Source organism: Eumetopias jubatus, unplaced genomic scaffold, assembly GCF_037043125.1.
Source record: "Eumetopias jubatus isolate StellerSeaLion01/CBP00866 unplaced genomic scaffold, mEumJub1_p1.0 scaffold_14, whole genome shotgun sequence".
Taxonomy (NCBI): Eukaryota; Metazoa; Chordata; class Mammalia; order Carnivora; family Otariidae; genus Eumetopias; species Eumetopias jubatus.
In genome coordinates this window covers 60,540,267-60,562,130 of record NW_028274820.1, presented here as the reverse complement: position 1 = coordinate 60,562,130, position 21,864 = coordinate 60,540,267, and the positions used below count along the sequence as shown (strand labels likewise).

The 21,864-nt window shown below is 34.6% G+C and overlaps 1 protein-coding gene across 3 annotated transcripts in view; it reads right to left on the bottom strand.

Annotated features, from left to right (window-relative positions):
- TAX1BP1 (Tax1 binding protein 1) overlaps window positions 1–21,864 on the bottom strand; it is an 83,643-nt gene that overhangs the window by 30,880 nt on the left and 30,899 nt on the right. For all 3 annotated transcript variants that reach the window (XM_028119372.2, XM_028119373.2, XM_028119374.2), the window contains exons 6-13: window positions 17,814–17,962; window positions 17,632–17,722; window positions 13,681–13,866; window positions 8,256–8,480; window positions 7,555–7,701; window positions 6,003–6,126; window positions 4,707–4,810; window positions 1,279–1,404 (exon numbers count right to left, since the gene is read on the bottom strand). In XM_028119372.2, coding sequence (XP_027975173.1) covers window positions 1,279–1,404; window positions 4,707–4,810; window positions 6,003–6,126; window positions 7,555–7,701; window positions 8,256–8,480; window positions 13,681–13,866; window positions 17,632–17,722; window positions 17,814–17,962 — 1,152 coding nt within the window. The remainder of the gene's footprint in view (window positions 1–1,278; window positions 1,405–4,706; window positions 4,811–6,002; window positions 6,127–7,554; window positions 7,702–8,255; window positions 8,481–13,680; window positions 13,867–17,631; window positions 17,723–17,813; window positions 17,963–21,864) is intronic.

The window sequence follows — 21,864 nt, the reverse complement described above, 5'->3', positions numbered from 1 at the left end:
CATAATCTATAATGCTGTTTAATTCAGATGCTCACTTTTATCATGAACTAAATGAACTAAAAACATTTAGCTTCCCACAAGTTTGACAGATGACTACCTGACTCTTGAATGTCAGAGTTGTGAATATCACCATTATACTTCTAAGCAGTCCCTATTAGATTATAAACTCCTTAAACATACATAGCATTGTGCCTTACTTGTATGATCACCCACATAATAGCTAACATAGTGTGTGCTCACTAGCTCTCTCTCTATATATACACAGGCTTTAATTTTACTAAATTATTTTTTCGAGTCAATATGCAAAGATAAAAGCTCATATAAATTCAGTATTCACACTTTATAAATAGTAAGGGAAGCTGCCAGCCATTGAAAACAATATCCACAGGGATCTCAGAAACAATAATCATCTCATGAATTAGAAGTCTGAAATTTTCATTCTGACAATAGATGAAGATAAAAAGAACTACCAGTAAAATTATCTATAATGTGCCACCTTCTCCAGGCCCCAGGGGGGAAACCTAAGTTCTTGGTGTCTTTAAGAACACCACACTTAAAAATTAGATTGTAAGTACAATTAGCTATAATATAGCAAAGTTAAATCATTTAGAACTTCCTGGTCTCTAGTCACACACACAATATGCAAGTTATATGTAAGATCTCAAAATATGTAAGATTATACTTTATTCCTTAAAGTGAGAAGATCTTCTACTAATTAGCTAAACAGCCTGCTAATCTTGAACAGTCTTACAAATAACATTTACCATTTGGGCTTATTTGTTGCCTAATGTTACATTGGCAAAAAATAATTTTAATTAAGATTGTATCACTTTGCAGTATTTTTTAGGATCACAAGTAAAACATTTTGGTGATTCATTTAATAGCTTACATAAATTTTAAAATTACTGATCATGTATTATTATGCTCCCACAAAAATGTAAAGGCCCTAAAATAATTTTACATACACATTCATGTTTGTTTCTAAGTGAATAGGACAATGAAATGATCACTTTTCATCTTAGAAACTAAGCATGATTTAAAAATAAAATTTTAATTAACCGAGTGCACAGAATTAAAGCCACAATGGCAACGCATGTATTTATTTTCTCAGTTCATAATTAACTACATTCAACTAAATATGTAGTACATATTTATACACAAAAATACAATTCCAATTATCTATTAAAACTGCCCATTAGATTGGTAAAAATTACAGCTAACATATTTGCAAAAGTACCAGGTACACTATGCCTCAAACTATACATATACCGAACTTACTCTGTAATTATCCTCTACTTCAGCTAGTGCTAGTTTTACATTTTCAGCAATCTTCACTTGTTCTTTCCATTTCAGTTCCATTTTTGCAAGTTCGTCAGCATACTTATTGCATTTTGTTTTCTCATCCTAAATGAAATTAGCATAATTACACCAAAAGATTTTAAATTCAGATAGAGCTATCTATATAAACCTCTTTAGATATTTGCTAATGTATCATTAGACCATTGTTTTAACAGTATAAACACTGAAATAACCAAATGTAAAAAAAAAAAATGTCAGTGGAAGATAGGACAAATCATTTTATTTAAGATTTTATTTATTTGACAGAGAGAGAGAGAGAGAGAGAGACAGCAAGAGAGGGAACACAAGCAGGGGGAGTGGGAGAGTGGAGAAGCAGGTTTCCTGCCGAGAAGGGAGCCCGATATGGGGCTCAATCCCAGGACTCTGGGATCATGACATGAGCTGAAGGCAGATGCTTAACGACTGAGCTACCCAGGTGCCCCGGGACAAATCATTTTAAATCCCTACAATGGAACAGTATATATTTAAAAGAACAAAGATCTACAAATTAACAAGTAAAAACGTCAAGATACAATAATCGAAAATAGTATGCTGCAAAAAACAGTACAGTATAATGTTATTTTTAAAAGTTAACACAATTTTGTACGATCTTTATATAGTGCTGTGTAGAAAAATATGAAGTATTGGGCACCTGGGTGGCTCAGTTGGTTAAGCGACTGCCTTCAGCTCAGGTCACGATCCTGGAGTCCTAGGATCGAGTCCCGCATCAGACTCCCCGCTTGGCGGGGAGTCTGCTTCTCTCTCTGACCCTCCCCTCTCTCATGCTCTGTCTCATTCTTTCTCTCTCAAATAAAATCTTTAAAAAAAGAAAATATGAAGTATTAATAGCTGTTATCACTTGGAATCAGGATCATGATGGTACCTTTTACCATCTTTATTCTTTATTTTTATAATGCCATAAGATTTCACAATAAGCATATGTTACTTCTACAAAGGGAGGTAATAAACATATTATGATTATAATGACAACTGTTTCCAGACATTGGGATTTCCTGACCAAGATAATCGCTAGGTTGACTTCTTATATAATGCTTCTTCTCTACAACCCAGAATGTTGAAAGGAGTTACAAATCATGACAAAAGGGTAAATTGGGCAATTTCATTTTGAATGTCTTATATTCAAGGTAAAACTTTAAAAACACGCTTTAAGCAGCTCAACTGAGAAAAAGTCTTTAACAAATAAGGCTAGATCAACCTAATATCCATTACGATATATACCATACCTCACACAAAAATGAAAATAGACCTAAATGTGAAACCTAAGACTATAAAACTTACAGAAGACAGGAGAAAATCTTTACAAGTTGGATTCTTAGAACAGAATGGAGCCTGCTTAAGATTCTCTCTCTCCTCCTTCCTCTGCTCCCCTACTCTCTCTTCTCAAATATATGAATAAATCTTTTTAAAAAGCACAAAACATAAAAGAGCAAATTGGTAAACCTGTACTTAATCAAAATTGAAAATTTTTCTAAAAACACCATTAAATAAATGAAAAAGGCAAGTCACAGACTGGGAGAAAATATCCACACGTATCACACAAATGACTTGTATCCAGAATAAAGAACACATACAACTCAGTAGTAAGAAGAACTCATTATTTTTAAAATAGCAAAAGATCCGAACTCTCCCAATAAAAAGGAATGAACTACCAATATAAGCAACAACATGGATAAATCTCAAATTAATTATGCTGAAAGAGGACCAAAAAAGAGAGTATAAACCATATGACTGGATTTATATGAACTGTACAAAAAGACTAACCTACAGAGGCAGAAAGCAAGCCAATAGTTTCGTGGGGATGGGGATAGAGGGAGAAATGAGCTGCAAATGGGTAAAAGCTTTGGCAGGTAATGGAAATGTTATTTGGCCACAGTTTCACAACTATATACATGGCAAAACTGATCAAACTGGAGACTTCAAATATTATAAGCAGTTTACTGGATTTCAGCAAATATATGCAGTTTACTGCAACTTCAACACAGTGGGGGGGGGGGAACGCCTTGAGGAAATTTTTAGCTTAAGCACATTCTATCTTTCTGTCAATTATACTATATAATGACATTTTAAAAAATATCCATCTAGAATTGTTTCAGACTTAATGAAAAAAGTTTAGTCCCTTATAAACAACTGCTTTGAACTCAAGGGTAAAACTGTTCTAATAAATCAATCCTACAGAAGGAAGGATCCTCTGAAGCAACAAAAGATTTGGGGCGCCTGTGTGGCTCAGTTGGTTAAGCGTCTGCCTTGGGCTCAGGTCATGATCTCAGGGTACTGGGATGGAGTCCTGTGGGCTCCCTGCTTAGCAGGGAGCCTGCTTCTCCCTCTTCCCATCCCCAGCTCATGCTCTCTCTTGCGATCTCTCAAATAAAATCTTAAAAAAAATAATAAAGTTTAAAAGATTAAATATTATTTAAAAGGCAGTGACAAAATGTTTTAAATCAATTACTACAGTAACACTGAACTAATGTATGACTTCATCATTCTATAGTTCTAAATAGCCTTCCCCTCTCTACATGCATGGAGAAACATACACCAAAAAATTAACAAAAATCATACACACAAACACAAAACACCTTTGCCTCCCTTCTCCAAATCAGGTATAAATGAGAAGCATTTTCCCTTTGTCCTTTAAATATTCCAGGACTGAACCCTACACCAACACAGTTGCAAAACTGAAATGTATGAAGAATACAGTTTAAAATAGTCAAAATAAGTAACATCATAAAGGCAATAGCTCATTTGATTAACATTCTCTTTTTCCACTTTGTAAATTTGGTTACTTTAAGATGTGGTAAAATTCTTTGCTATTATTATAGTTAATGTAAAAAAATTACTTCCCTTTTATGAAGTTCCAAGTTCAAGGATACATTTTCAATGTATACTTATAATAAGCAGACAAAAATAACCAACCTCAATTAATCACTTGCCCATTATCAAGAAAGGACAATAGAAAATTTTAGGATCATGATTTTACACACAGGCCTACATGAGCAGGTACACAGAACTCCCTTTCATCATCTCAAAAGTGAAACTAAGGGGGCACCAGGGTGGCTAAGTTGGTTAAGAGGCAGCCTTCAGCTCGGGTCATGATCCCAGGGTCCTGGGATTGAGCCCTGCATCCCGCTCCCTGCTTAGCAGGGAGCCTGCTTCTCCCTCTCCCTGCAGCTCCCCCTGCTTGTGTTCTGTGTCAAATAAAATCTTTTTTAAAAAAAAGTGAAACTAAGTAAATGGGTATTAAAAAAAAGAAAAGCAAAAACAAAACCCCAGTATTTAAAAAAAAATCCAAACAAAGGTAAGCTAAGCCATTATATCTAATAAATCTTTCATTTATAAGAAAGCTATCTTACCTGCAAGAGTTGTCTACATTTATTGTATTTTTCTGTTTTGTCAGCAATTTCTTTGGTCATTTCACAGACTTGTCCCTTTGTTACCATGTCAGAATCTGTCTCGGCTATTACAAAGCAGAAAATATTATTAAAACTTATTTTGCCCCTTATATTATCTTCCTGTTCAGAATAACTTAAAGGTCAGTAAATGGAATACTAAAGGAGAGAAATATCTATCTGAAATCATCTATTCATACACTAAATAAAGATAACATAAACTCTATGTGAGAATTTTTTGTTAGTTTGGCCAGAAACAAGTTCACATTCAGTAATGAAAAGGATCATTATTTTTAATTAACTAAAAACAGTTCTTAACTGGCACACTTGTTCTCTTCATATAACTGAATAGACAGGGTAAGCAGAAAGCCATACTCTCTGAAAAAACACTTTAAATCATTTTTCTAGGCCTTCATTACTATTCACTAAGTCTTTATTAAATAAAAAATTTACACAACACCACTCTAGATAATGTACAGAAATGTAAGTCAGGATTCTGTTCTACAGTGGCTGAACCTAATTAAATATTTAACAGCATGGGAAATTTACAATACATTTAAAAAGTCTAAAACAGCAATTACTCCAAACACTACAGAAGGAAATGTATTTTTATATACTCTAGTGCCAACTTTCATTATGTCAAATCTCTAACATAAGGTGAAAAAAAAATTAGGCCAAATGAAAATCTAGAGTTAGTTCAAATTTTCATGTTGTTTATCATTCACTATGTCTTTCTAATCTATAAGTTAATAAACTAATAAAAATTTAACTTATCTGCCAACAGGTGCACTAACCAGGAAGTACCCTAATGATCCAAAAAAGTCAAAAAAAAAAAAAAAGTAGTAAAAGATAAAGAAAACCATTAACAGGGGATTTATTTTTCCACCAACAGAACTGTACAATTAAAATTCCATAAATGCTTCAAAATTCCATACATTTAGTGGGATATTAAAGATTCAATCATTGGCTTTTGTCCTATAGCCTAACTGCTGCTATAAGCATGTAAGTTTACAAACTCCAGCTCATTTAATACTTGTGAATATTCTCATGAAGATAAATAGTAGGTTCACACATTTTATATATTTCACATGCATGACTTTCTTATTTTTAGACCCCTACTTTATCTTTGCCTTAATCCTCTCACTTGTAAGAATTTTTAGAAGCTCCCTTAAATTCGTACACCTGGAACAAGGCAGTGTAAGTAAGTTATCAATACTTGTCAAGGCAGGACACTACACAAAAGGTCTAAAAGATTTTTACCTGCAGAAGGTGGTGGCTTTACATCTATAGTAGAGGCAGTAGTAGCTGGGTCTGTGTTTATTGAGGCATCATTCACTTTTTGCTGATCCCCAATTTTCTTTGTTAAGACACTGTTGCTATTGGCCTATTCAAAATATTAACAATAAATTATTCAAGGAGTTATATTTCCTTCCTTCAGTAATTGCCATAAAGAAATCCTGAGAAGTCCACAAAGCTGCTATTGTGTCTTAAAGGCCAACAAAAACTAAAGGTAACACATATCACTTTACTAACTGACCTAAATGTTACAAAAGAGAAAAACTTTATTTTGGTTTTCCTTGTCAAATCATCAAACCACCAAGAAAAGACACAAATTTCCTAGGTCATCTACTACAAAGTCATAATATACTTACAGGCCCCAAACCAAAACCCATACATGTGGGTCAAACTCAAAGTATATCTTTTCACAAAAACCTTTTTAGTTTACCACATGCATTTCTGTGAAAATATCTGTACTGGGCACCTGGGTGGCTCAGTCAGTTAAGCATCTGCCTTCGGCTCAGGTCATGATCCCAGAGCACTGGGACTGAGTCCCATGTTGGGCTCTCCGCTTAGTGGGGAATCTACTTCTCCCGCTGCCCCTCCCCCTGCTCATGATCTCTCTAATAAATATCTTCGGCCTGAGCCGAAGACAAATGCTTAACCGACTGAGCTACCCAGGTGCCCCTAAATAAAATCTTGAAGAAAAAAAAAAAATTATCCATAACACAGAATAGGATAAATTTTGTTTACAAAGAGAACTTCGGATCATTTTCAACTACAGGTTTTAAATGTTTCTTCACTTCCAGCATTCCATTACATAGCAAACCTTATATTAGATACAATTTAAGGACCCACATTAAAACATGCATCAGAACAGAAATAATTTTTTTCATTAAATCTGCTTACCCACTCTCAAATGGAATATAAAACAATTAGCTAACATTAACTCTTCCCAATCTAGTGATTATGAATAGGATGGAAGAACCCAACAATGAAAACTGAGAAAATATCGAAGACCCTGGGGATAATCAATGGTGAATCCCACTGAGGACAGGCATCACTGTCCTAAGAAAGGATTCAATATGTGTATAGAGTTTTTAAGTGATGACATTTATCAAGAATTTAAAGGGAAATCGTCAAGAAAAAAGGAACCTTCCTCCTGTTTTCTTTTTCCCGCTGCTACCCTTGCTTCCTTTGTTGGTTTTCCAGCAAATAAAAACTTCAGATTAAAAAAAAATATGTATCATTACAATATTAGACCAATGACTTCAAATCAGACCAATGATTTTCAAATTAGCAGAGATAAATTATATTCAAAAGGTTGATACTTAGAATATTATAAATCTGGCGGCACCTCACTGGCTCAGTTGAAAGAGTATGTGACTCTTAATCTCAGGGTCATGAGTTCAAGCCTCATGTGGGGTGTACAAAGGTTACTTACACAAATAAAACTTTAAAATAGTATAAATTTGATTCGTTAACAAAAATACTGAAAAAGGAAATATCAGGTATGCATTCAAACTGTCCTTACTGATTGGTCTGAAAGTCTGTTTATTTGTTTTTGGAGCCTCTGGCATTCCTTGAATTTTTCTTTATAATGATCTGCTGCCATCTGAAGACGAAGTTTCAAATCTTCCACTTCTCTTCTCAGTTCATGTTCCAGTGTATCAGTCTTTTCCTATGACAAAAATACACACATACTTCCTCTTAAAAAAAAAATGTTAAAAATCTATCTCATAATGTAAAAGTAAATCCCAACTTCATTTCGCTTTTTTCTTTCTGGCTTTTAATTTTTATTTGTTTTGGAGTTTTGGCAACAGAGCTACATTAGCTCCTAATAAATCCAGCTTTATATTCTTAGGACTAAGGCTCATTAAAAAACTAGAGAAGAACAATCCACCTCCTGAGGAGTAAGTATTACCCTGTTAAATAACCATAATACCACTTTATGAAGCTAATAAATAAGAAATTCCAAACAAAGCAATATATAACTGACATCAGAAAGTTTAACAATAGAGCAGCTCTTACTAACCATTAGGCATTTGCCTACCTAAGTTTTTCTTAAAGCTTACATTAATTTCAACTGAAGAAGTTACAATGACTAAATGAAATGAATGGAAATTTAAATTTCTATGATAAGGAATCTGACCTTATTTTGACATACCTATTCTCTCATATAAACTTGTAGTGAGTTTTTGACCAAAATGAAAATTCAAAATTAACCCACTTTACCTGGTCTTTTTTCACAGCATTCAGTTTAAGTTCTGCCACTGCATCAGCTAACTGCTTTTTTACTTTCTCATTTTCCAAGCGTGCATTATGCAGATCTGCCATTGTTTTATCTCGCACATTTACAGCATCACTAAGTTCTTTAGCCAGAAAGACAACTTCTTGCCGAGTTGCCTGAACCTGTTCCTCTGCTTTACGAAGTTGCTCCTTTAAAGAAAAGGTATCTTCCTGAAGAAAATCAGATAAATACATTTGCAATGAAACCATTAACGTAAAAACAGAAGCAGAAAACAATTTTTAAATATTTCAACAGATCCAAAATTTTAAATTAAATATTGCTTTTCTATTCATGACTTAGATGAAGTACATAAATCTATAAAAAACTTAAGATATGACTTTGCATTAGAGTCCCCATATAACAACCCAATGCACTTGGTATCTCTACCACATTAAACACGTGTAAATAGAAGTTCAGAAGTCAAGCAACATGCCCAATATTTAACACCCTGGCTTAAACAGAAATTCAAATGAAAGCTCCTGTCCCCCAAAATCTCTAATATCTGTAACTACTGACCCTCATTTTTTTATGATTACCAATAAAAATAATTTCAATAACTTCTCTGTATTCCAAAAATTTTGGTTAAAAGAAGTCTCCTATTAACTAACCTAAAACACATCCAATGTAACATTAATATACCATTATGTATCATAGAACAGGTTTAGAACTTCTAAAAACAAAATACTGATATCATGCTGCAAGTAACAAAGATGAGGCACTGGGAAAATGAGAAGTAATTAGCACCTCTTAAAAAACCTAAAAGTACCTTTAAAAAGTTAAAATTGCTCTAAGGAAAAAAAAAAAAAAGAGGGGTCCCTGGGTGGCTCAGTCGGTTAAGCCTCTGCCTTTGGCTCAAGTCATGATCCTGGGGTCGTGGGCTCCCTGCTCGGTGGGGTGTCTGCTTCTCCCTCTCCCTCTCTCCCAATAAAATCTTAAAAAAAAAAAGTTAAAATTGCCATGATAAAATTATTTCCTTTAATATTAGGAGCCCAACAAAATCCAGTTTATTCAACTTTCCTATTTTTATCTCAGAAATAAACTAAATATAAAAATAAACTCAGAATACTAAAATAAACTCAGAAAAAGTACAACCCATTAGCACATTTATAAACAGGTGGACTATGTACCTGTAAGTAGTATAAAGTTTCTCATCAGATTTTTGCAACATGCACAACCTTTAAAAAGCACATACTTTTGATCTAGCAATTTTATTTTTATGAGTTTCTAAGAAAATTTAGTTTTTCAGGGATTCAGTACAATTATTAAAATGAAAAATTATTAAAAGTAGAAAATAGGTAATATGAGAATTTATTATAAATTCTGCAATATATCCTTCATACAATGAAAGTCTGTGCTGCCATTACAAACAGGAGTATATACAATGTTGGGGTATTTTTTTTTTTTTTAAGATTTTATTTATTTGACAGAGAGAGAAGAGGGAACACAAGCAGGGGGAGTGGGACAGGGAGACAGGCTTCTCGCTGAGCAGGGAGCCCTATGCGGGGCTTGATCCCAGAACCCTGGGATCATGACCTGAGCCGAAGGCAGATGCTTAACGACTGAGCCACCCAGGCGCCCCTGGGGTATTTGTTTGAAAAGCAATCTGAAAATAATTATGAAATTTATTCTGGTATGTACATGTGCCTACATATCTGTACAAGGTTTACTGCAGTATGCTTATAAAAGCTAAGGACTATACACAACTAAAAACAATTGCATACTACACAGCTATTAAATAAAACAAGGGATACTATGCAGCTGTTACAGTCAATGAGGAAGATCTTTATGGGTTCTCATACCCATATAGAATATCCAGACATTCTACAAAATTCTTAAAAGGTTTTGGAACATTATACATACATTCTCAGTTTTTATAAAAATGTAAATTCTATATGTACATTCATAGATTTCTAGAAAAATTAAAAATTCTGTAAGACATATGTAGGAAAGGATGAGGGTTACTTTTACTCTGTACCCTTATTATTTGAATTATGTTATAACCAAGACCTTGTATTGCTTTAAAACAAATTTTTTTTTAAGTTTTAACAATTAATGGGGCCCCTGGCTGATTCAGTTGGTAGAGCATGTGACTCTTGATCTTGGGGTCATGAGCTGAAGCCCCAGATTGGGCAGAGAATTTAAAAAAAAAAATTAATTCAGAGTCCATTTTCCCAGGTATTTCTATACCTGTGGTTTTCCTTACAGAGGTCTTACTTATATAGAAAAAAGATGCCTGGAGAAAATTTTAGCATCTTAATAAATCAAAAATACATTTCACCTTGTGTTTGCAATGTGCTGTATTAAATACCCTGAAGAGTAACTTGGATGTTAATCATTCATTCTAAATGTGATGCACATCTGACATCTTAGTTGTTATAGTAATTACATCTAAGTGTATTTAACAGCAAACTACTGCAAATAACATAATATTCATCCACAAGAGTTAAGAAATAAGGTAAATCTGCCCAATGTACCACTTAAAAAAAAAAAGTTCAAAAATCTCCATGAACTGATGTGGAGTAATTTCTTTCGGCTTATAATGTTCAATTTTAAAACAGGTGGAAAAAGTATATATAGCATGGCACTTTTTTTTTTTTTTAAGAAAGAAGGAAATATAGAGGGATGGGGTAACTGGGTGATGGACATTAAGGAGGGCATGTGATGTAATGAGCACTGGATGTTATATAAGACTGATGAAGCGCAGGCCTATACCTCTGAAACCAGTGTAATACATTATATGTTAATCAACTGAATTTAAATTAAAAAATTGTTTAAAAACTGCAAAATAAAAAAGGGAATAGAGAAGAATGCCTGCATATGCATGTTTATTTTTGCAGAAAGAAACAGGAGGATAAACTGGAAACTAATGAAAATGTTTACATATGGGTATAAGAAAGGTCTTTTTAGGAAAGAGACATCATAGTAAATTTTATAAGTATTTTCACTTTTGAATGATACAACTATTTAACACACTCAAAACACAAAATTCAAAAGATTAAGAGAATAAAAACTACTCTGAATCAAATGCAAATAAAAATGTAGACTGTATAAAAATTCATTCCCATAAATATGGTAAAAAGTTTATTCAAGTAACTTTTGAACACAGTACTATGTACATCCTTACTGAAATAAATTCTAAGAAAAACGGTTGAAAAGAATTTTATTTAGTAGACACACTGTTGGGAGTGGCACTGATGTAACACTTCTGAAACTATTGGTGTGTTATTTTTGAACGCAGTGCTATGTATATCCTTACTAAGTTCTAAGAAAAAAGTTTGAAAAGAACTTTTTTTTAAAGATTTCTTTATTTGACAGAGAGAGACATAGTGAGAGAGGGAACACAAGCACAGGGAGTGGGAAAGGGAGAAGCAGGCTTCTCACTGAGCAGGGAGCCCGATGCAGGGCTCGATCCCAGGACCCTGGGATCATGACCTGAGCTGAAGGCAGACACTTAACGACTGAGCCACCCAGGTGCCCCCAAGAACTTTATTTAGTAGACACACTGTTGAGAGTGGCACTGACGTAACACTTCTGAAACTACTGGTGTGTATAACAGGGTAGAATACATGAATAAATATAACATTTTGGAAACAAGGGCTCTCACACTGAGAGAAGAGATAAATATGGAATGGAGGAAGGTAAGGAAGAACTCTAAGGTACTGGATTTGATTTGAAGGTAACTATATAAGGACTTTAAAAGTTTGTCCAATGGAAGTACAAAGCAGCAATGACCCCTAGTAGCAACAGGATCCAATATAAAAATATCAAAATTCCATTTGGTTTCAAAATACCATTCCCCGGGCACCTGGGTGGCTCAGTTGGTTAAGCGACTGCCTTCAGCTCAGGTCATGATCCTGGAGTCCCCGGGATCGAGTCCCACATCGGGCTTCCTGCTCGGCAGGGAGTCTGCTTCTCCCTCTGACCCGCTTCCCTCTCGTGCTTTCTATCTCTCATTCTCTCTCTCTCTCTCTCAAATAAATAAAATCTTTAAAAAAAAAAAAAATACCATTCCCCACTGAAAAACAAACAGGGCTCCTTAGAGAAATGCCTAGTACCAGGTCTGGGGCAGAACCTAAAACTCTAATATACAGTTGTTTCACAAAGCTAAGTATTCAAAACATCTATGGAACATATGAAAAAGACACAGGGGCAGCTGGGTGGCTCAGTCAGTTAAGTGCCCGACTCTTGGTTTCGGCTCAGGTCATGATCTCAGGGTCCTGAGATCAAGCCCCACATCAGGTCCTGTGCTCAACATGGAGTCTGCTTGAGATTCTCTCCCTCTTCCTCTGCCGCTCCCCCTGCTAGTGTGTGTGCATGATCTAAACTAAATAAATAAAATCTGGGGGGAAAAAAAGGCAGGTCTGGAAAGACTCCCCCTAGCTAAGTATGAGACAATTTGGGTATGAAAAAGAATGATGATGTACGATATCCTGAACAAAAAAGAATCCCTAAGTCCATAGGGATATGAAAAAAGGGGAGAGGGCAGCAGAGAACCTCATTATAAAAGAATACCTTCTAATAAATGTACAAGAAATGATAAAAATTTTTTAAATCACCATTTTGTAATCATTAATAACTGATGCAGGTGAGGATCATCAAAGGATAAAAAAACCACTGGGTGAAAGGCTACTGGGGAATAAGATGTTCACATGATCTCGAAGTATTATCCTACATATTACTCAATCACAGAGAGAGGAAAAAGCACCAATATAATGGTTTCAGGCAGACATAACTTTAAACAAATGATTAAACCTAACATCAAGAACGGAACTGACATTATGTGACTTCTTTTTTTCATTATGTGACTTTTGATAACACTGCAACAGAATGTACAAAACATCATCTATGCCTTTTCTTGCCAAAAAATGACCTGAATCCAGCCATGAGGAAATGATAAATTAGATTACAGACCATTTTCTCAGACAAGCCCAAATTCTTCAAAAATATCACTGTCATAAAAAAGTATAGGGACACTATTCTAGATTAGAGCAGACCAAGAACACAGTAATTTTGTGGTCTTTATTTACCCCTGGGTCAAGAAATTTTAAAGGTTATATAGAAATATATTTGGGACAATTTGAATGTACTAAAGCTGTATATAGGAATGAAATATTATCTTCTGAATGTTAAATTTCTAGTATCTAAATTTCTTAGGTATTAATGGTTTGATGGTTATACAGAATAATGTACCTGTTGATAGGGAGACATGCTAACGTATTTAGGGTGTAATGTCATAATGCCTTCAGGTTTGAACTTTTTCAAAAGAAAAGGTTGGGGAAAGTAAAGACTAAAAATAAAAACCACTATATTGTATACATTTAATAGACACAGGTTTTACAATCTTCAAATACATATTGCAAAAGTACTTACCTTACTTGAGGTTGTAAGCAAGAAAGCCCTTTGCAGATTTTCCTTTTCAGCCAAACAGAACTGCAGCCTGCCGATCTCTTCTTTGAAATGAGTAATCATGCTTTCTTTGTTCCCATCTAAATTCTTTAAAGTCTGGACCTCTGACACAAGCTTGGTATTTTCTATTTCTGTATTCTTCAGATGTACCTTTAACAGTGGTTGAAAATGTCAAGAATACTCTTAACTCCATAACCTAAGTTACTCAAATTTCAAAATACCATTGTTTATCTCTAACCCAAATATGATCAAGGAACCAGAAGACTTTACTAGACCAGGAGTCAAGAGACCCAAGTTTTATCAAATGACTAGCTAATAAACAGGAACAGAACACAGCCTAATTTTTTTTTTTTAATTTTTCACAGAGATTATATCTAAGGTCTAACAACACTACCTCATCTCTAAAGTCTTCTCCTCTCATTTAATAAATTTAAGTTCTCCTTAAAAATGCAAACCGATCTGGTTATTCTTTTGGAGGAACAAATTATGTTATACGTTATTCAAATATAAAGGCATGGCAAAATTCTGGAAAACTGAAGGGGTACATTCAAGAACATCTTAAGCAATTCAGTATTTTGCTTTTGAGAAGTACTGTCATTTACTTCCTACGTGCCTAAAAATATATTTAATTAACCCCACTATATTAATTTTCCCAGGAAGTTAGGCAGCAGTTGCTAATTTGCTCATAACAGATGCACAAATCAAATTCCATAACTGAAATTATAAAGAGTATAGAAACCTAGTTTCCACTATAAAGAGTATCTTGCTTTGGTTAAGAGTACCAGAGAGAAATGAATTAACATACTTCTTGCACTTGAACCTCAATGTATGAATGCTGAAACACTAATTCCTATTCACAAGGATAAAAAACGACTCCAGATTCTCTGAGGTATCACCAGCCAACACCTTTGCAGCATCCCTTTAAAAACACTATCTAGGGGCGCCTGGGTGGCTCAGTTGGTTAAGCGACTGCCTTCGGCTCAGGTCATGATCCCAGGGTCCTGGGATCGGGCCCTGCATCTGGCTCCCTGCTCGGCGGGAGGTCTGCTTCTTCCTCTCCCACTCCCCCTGCTTGTGTTCCCTCTCTCGCTGTCTCTCTCTTTCTCTGTCAATTAAATAAATAAAAGAAAATCTTTAAAAACAAAAAAAGAATTAAAAAAAATAAAAAAAAAAAACACTATCTAATTTTCATAGTCATCAGCTCAAGAAAGTATTTTATCATTTCGTCTAAATTCTTACAGGCCAGGGATGGTTCATATGTTCTAATAGGGGCTAGAAGAGAGAGACATAACGAATCTCTCTGGTTATTTATATAAACAATCTGGAAGGGAAAGCCTGTTTCTGAGATACATAACAATATAATATGAGGTCTTGTCATAGTTCAGTCTCCTTGCCATGAAAAAGAAAAAAAAAAAAACCACAAAACAAAAATCTCTAAGGAAAGTCTTAACTTCCAACTTTGGGGATACACACATACAAACGAAATACTGTTTAGAACACTGGGAGGTTGGGGGAAAATATATTCAAATGGAAATTCCAATGTCACTTTGATCCCAACTGATAATGCTTATAGAAAACTGGAGATATTATCACAGCGTAAAAGAATAAATCCCCAAGACACCTCATTCTTTCCCTTCCTTCCTTGCTGCCCAGTTTTTGCAAAGGACTGGTCATTCAGGTGTAAAGCAGAAACACAAAAACTCTGCAGAAAGTGGGGGGGGGGGGGAAAAAGCAAGGCATAAGGAATCATTTAGAGCAGTAAATGAAAAATGCTCGATTTACCCTAAAATGTGCTTGCCAACCCTCTGTAAAACACCAGAAGTCCTATTCTCATAACAGAAAGAAAAGCAAGGCAGGATGGAAAGATGACACCCTTAGGGATATGTCTTTCTCTTTCCAAAATAATTCATCCTAGTTATCATTCATTATACCTCTCCAGCATCACTGGTTTAACCCTAAGACCTTCCTAAACCCTTCCCAATACTAACTAGAATGCCTTTAGAATTCATTTTATTATTGAATTAGAATCTTATCATCTCCCACTATGCTAACAAAAAGCAATATGGAAAGCAATTATCCACAGAGAAATAATGTTCAGGTCTTTTCCTGGCAACAAAACTGAAATATTCTCACTGAAATTCATTAACATTGAGTAAAAAATTGTTAGAGATGCCAATTTTCACTTAGTTAAAAAAAATGCTTTATAACTTTAAAAAAACTGCATTTGGAGGTAGTCTGCAAAAAACACTATCAATAGTAATCCAATTGCATCAATTTCTCTAGATATCTCTATTATTTCCCTTTTTCACAAAATCTTCTTCAAAAACCAAACATTATTTTGGGCATATTTTCTTAAAGGGTTAAATCATAAAATCATCTATCCACCAGAGCAGGACACCTGGGTGGCTCAGTCAGTTAAGCATCTGCCTCTGGCTCAGGTCATGGTCCCAGGGTCCTGGGATTGAGTCGCACAATGGGCTCCTTGCTCAGAGGGGAGCCTGCTTCTCCCTCTGCTTGTGCGCTGACAAATAAATAAAATCGTAAAAAAAAAAAAAAAAAAATCATCCACCAGTGAATCATCACTACTTTTCTTTCTGTTTTGGGAGTGACACGCATGCATGCACACATCCCCTGGGGATAAGCTATTCAAGAAATAAAATGGGTATAACCCATGACATGCAAAACGTCCCCATCCATGCTAAGCTGCATGGTGAATTCAGTATTTTTTTATTTTTATCTTCTAAAAAAAAAATCCCAACCACCACCAAAAATAAGAAGGAAAAAACCACTGGCAATATAAATCATATTCTAGTTTCTACATGCAAATTGTAACTATCAAAATACTGAATATATGCACAGTTGTATGTTTTTATCTCTCAACAAATATATAGCACAATACCAGGTGTGTCGCTCTGTTCTAATCTAATCAAGTGACTGAATCTGTCCAAATAATACTGACTTAACTTGAATGTTCTTGAAATTCATCATCTGGAACTGTCTTCATGAACTGCTATAAGCCACTTAAGATAAATATGTCTCAATTTACATCTACAGCATTATTCGTAATTAAGCTAACCATCCTATTTTAAGAATCATTTAAAAAAGAAAAACTTCAAAAAGGTGAAGATTTGTTAACAGAGTATCTTGTTTAAAATGACATTCTCTGAAAATTATTCTAAAAGTCAAACTCTAAAACATGATGATCACTGAAATTAATGCTCTAAGATGTTATTAAAGGGGGGTAACAATTGGTTTTATAAATTCTAATAAACAGGTAGGTATCTTGTTACTATTAAACCTCTCTGACTTATTATGTATTACCTGCTAAGTAACCAAAATACCAGCAAGTTCCCTGAAAACTTTTAGGGACTATACACAATGGGGTAGTTTTAAAATAGGTCCCCAAATCCTTTGGTACTTCCTCTCCATAAGAAGTGAAGCCCAATTCCCCTCTCTTTAAGTACTGGCTGGACCCAAGTAACTAGTTTCTAATGAATAAGATAAAGTAGAAGTACCAATGTACAACTTTGGTGACTAGGTCATAAAGTGCACCAGGACTTCCTCCTTCCTCTCTCTTGGATAGCTCGCTCCAAGGGAAACTGGCTGCCATGTTGTGAAAACATTCAAGCAGCCACTGAAGAGGCCACACAGCCTACATAGCAAGAGACTGAAGGGCATCCTGCCATAAGTCATTTGTGTGAGCCACCTTGACAGAAGATCCTCCATCCAGTTCCAATCAAGCCTGTAGCTGACTGCAGCCCTTACCAACATCCTGAATGCAACTGACCAAGACACCTTGAGCCGGACCCATGCAGCTAAGCTGCTGCTACTGCTCCCAAATTCCTGACCACTAAATTTCAGGGTAATTTGTTTCACAGCAACAGATAACAAAGAGAAATGAAAGGAATAAACTACCTTATAAAGTTCCTTCTCATCCTTTTCTGTCTTCAACTGACACTCCAGTTGTTCTCTTTCATATTGTGCCTTCCTGAGTTTATCCTTTAAACTGAATTAAAGTAACATTAATATAGACAAAAAAATTTCATTAAAAACATTTTTGAAACATAAAGGTATCTTTTTAAAACCATCAGAAATACCTGTCTAATTCAGTTTCTTTTTCAATTGCTTTGTGTGTCACTGACACTATATCTTCCTCAAGCTGGAGCGCTTTGGATGTAGCATCATCGTATCTCTTCTTAAACTCTTCATTTTCCGTTTTTAAATTTTGCGATACTTCAACAAGACCCTTAGAAACAACAATTTTTGAGAAACAATTTCTAAAACAAATCTGCTTATCTTTAAGAAATCTACGTATTCTTAAATTGTTAATCCCACATTTGTCCCCTCTAAAGTTTATAAACTAAGATTAAAAACTAAACCTGAAACTGAAACATATTCAATTTTTCATATACCAAATTAAACAATTATTTTCCAGACTTCTCATACACCGTTAATTTCACAAGCTTCTCCACCAGAGGGCAGGCAACAAAAACGAGAGAAAATTTTTTTTAATTAATCACTTTCATTTTTGACATCTTGCTTTTCAAAGCTACTCTAGTGACAAGTCAGGTTTCATGTGATACTACCACAGTTAACACTTTCTCAAAAAAAAAAAAAAATCTTTCTGGCACAGATCATTAAGTGCCACCAATAATTATATCAAAGCACTAAGATATGTGCCTGAAGCAACGTTTGTAATAATCCTGTCTCTGTGACTCAGAAGCCTGAATATTCAAAGAACTGAAATGAATATAAAAGTATTTCTATTTAAAACAGAATATTCTACTTTAAACAATTTAAAAGTTTAAAAATATTAACACATCCAAACAATTAATTTATAAGAACTTGATCAAGCTCCTTTCTAAACCCATTTTACGATCTGTAAAATGAAGATAATAAAGGTTTTTCTCCCTAGTTTATAAAATCATGAGAATCAAATGTAACAGTGCATACGGAGATACTTTGTTATGGAAAACTATACATCAAAAGAACTGATAAATTAAGACAAATCGTTGTGTTAAAAAATGATTTTAAAACTTCCCACTAATGGAAGTACCATTCACCTAGGCAGTAACAGAAGCTAAAGGAAATCATCACTCTTACAATTTAAATGTCACAAATGTTATACAGTATTTATAAGCCACTTTGATTTTCATAAACTCACTCAGCCAAACTTTTTACTTATAGGTGAAACATCACTTTAAAAATACTGCTAGAATATGAAAATTGCTATGTTGCATCTACACTTCGTTAAAAAGCCCATCACAATTATGATCAGATACACTCTCTTGGTTTTATTTTTGCTCAAAGCAAATGTTTCCTTACTAAATTTGCAACACTAAAGATTGTTATACAAAACTAAATGCTTTTCTGATTCCAATGACAACACCACAAAAATAAATATGCCCTCTGCTGTAAACTGCTGTCAATATCCAATGACTCTTGCAAATCTGATACATTTTTATTTGTCTTGCTGATTTATAAAGATAGCCAGAGAGATTTCTAAATAGTTTTTTAAATTTTGTATTGTTAGTTTTACCACATGCTCTCTTACGTAAGCACTGCAAATAGGCTACAGATTTAATCCAGGTATTTCTTCCTACAAGAAAGACTAGATATAGATAGCACAGAGGTAAAAACTAGTTTCTGAATCTGTAATTAATGAAGTTCTATAAAGGGTAAACAGCATTCTAAAAAATGTATAGGGCGGGCGCCTGGGTGGCTCAGATGGTTAAGCATCTGCCTTCGGCTCAGGTCATGAGTCCCACATCAGGCTCCCTGCTCCTTGGTAGCCTGCTTCTCCCTCTGCGTCTCTCTCTCTCTGTCTCTCATGAATAAATAAATAAAATCTTTAAAAAAAAATAAAATAAAAAATAGAAAATAAAAATGTATAGGGCAAGAACTAAAGAAGATTCATAAGCAACTAAATGCAAAACATGAACTTATTGCTTTATCTATGAGCCAGTTAACTCTACAATGAGTCACTAATTGTAATACAACCTGACAGTCTTAGAATCTCTTCCTGGTACCCATAAAAGCACCTAATAGCTTCTCAGCATCCACACCTATTTTCTAATGGCATGAAAATGCTAGAGATTATTCTTCAGGCCTCTAGTTCTCATGTCTTGGTAAAGCATAGCATCTCCATTTGGCTAAGTTGTTCTTAGCATGAAAATGACATTAAAGTCTGTAGTGTACACATGAACAACTAAAAATCTTGCTTTAAAAAACTAACTTTTAAAAAAATAAAATTTAGAACACAAGCTTTGAAAAACACTGGAAATTTGAGATAAATTTGGTCAATATTTGGTCAATATTTGCAAATCATGCCCAAAAAAATCACAATCCTAAATATTAAAGTAAAACTTGAATAGATTAAGTTGGCTATACTGTACATCAAGATAAAAACAATCACAAAAATGGAGGCAAAAAGAGATTAAGAGATTTGGGCATTTCAAATTCATGTAGTGAACTTCTTCCCCTCCTCTCAGGTTAAAGAATCCTTACCATAAGCATTATTAGCAATTCCTTCAAGTCATAACTCTCAAATATGAACAACCAGAGAAAAAAGCCACTTATCTGTGTGGCTAAACATGCACTAAAAATATCTAAACTAACAGAACACACTTACTCTGTTTAAAAAAAGATAAATTTTGATTACAAATGAATACACCTAAAAAAAAAAATTATGGACAACCATTTAGAAAAAAGTATGGTATTCTGGATTCGAATGTATACGGTGGTAAAATTTAGTAAATTAGTACCTAAATACTCTGAACAGCAAATTATTGGCAAAAGAATTATGTCATTAATGGAAATTGTGAGATTTAAAAGATTTTAGAGAGAAAGAGCACAAGCAAGTGGGGGGAGGGGCAGAGGAAGAGAGAGAATCTCAAGCAGACTCCACACTAAACTCAGAGCTCGATCTTATGACCCTGAGATTAAGACCTGAGCCAAAATCAAGACTCACACGCTTAACCGACTGAGCAGGAAGGCTGTTCTCCCTCTCCCTCTGCCCTTCCCCATTACCCCTGGTTCATGCTCACTCTCTCTCAAATAAATACAATCTTTGAAAAAAATAAAGAATTTTAGATTACCTCTACCCCCGACATGGAGCTTGAACTCATGACCCCTGAGATCAAGAGTTGCATGCTCTACTGCCTGAGCCAGTCAGGCGCCCCAGTTGTGTGATTTTTTTTTAAGTAACTGTGGATGGTAACCTCTTATCACATATTTGATTTACAAACATTTTCTCCCATTCTGGAATTCACTTTTCATTTTGTTGATGGCCTCCTTTGTAGTGCAGAAGCTTTATAGTTTGATTTAGTCTACTTGTTTATTTTTTGCTTTTGGTGTTAAATCCAAGAAATGGTTAAGACCAATGCCAAGGAGCTTATGCCCCAGGAGTTTCATGGTTTCAAGTCTTAAGTCTTCAATTCATTTTGAGTTGATTTTTGTGTATGGCGTAAGACAGTGGGTCAGTTTCATTCTTTTGCATGTGGCTGTCCAGTTTTCCTAACACCATTTATTGAAGATTGTTTTTCCCCATTGTATGTTCTTGGCTCTTTTGTCATGAATTAGTTGACCATGTATGCATGGGTTTATTTCTGGTTTCTTTATTCTCTTCCAAAGATTATGAGCTAGTTTAAACTATATAAATATATTTTAAATATATTTTAGAAACAAAGTATTATGAATTTCCTGAAACTATTACTTAGGAAATCAGGTATAAAATGAAAACTGGCCTTAAAGAAATTTATTGATATATACACCTAAGTTATAACGATCACTCCTACAATATTAAAATTAAGTCTCTATGGGGTGCCTGGGTGGCTCAGATGCTTAAGCATCCGACTCGATTTCAGCTCCGGTCATGATCTCAGGGTTGTGAGACTGAGCCCTTCATTGGGCTCCATGCTGGGCATGGAGCCTCCTTAAGATTCTCTCTCCCTCTATGCCTCCCCACTCCCACTCTAAAAAATAAATATTAAAATATTTTAAAAAATTAGGCCTTTGTGTCTTTTTTCCACAATGATAATCAATAAGAAAGAGTTAGAAATTCAATGATATCATAGCTTCAAAATTGGTTTTTGGCAACTCCATATATTAGGAGACACACACATACACACAAGCACCTGAGGCAATTCC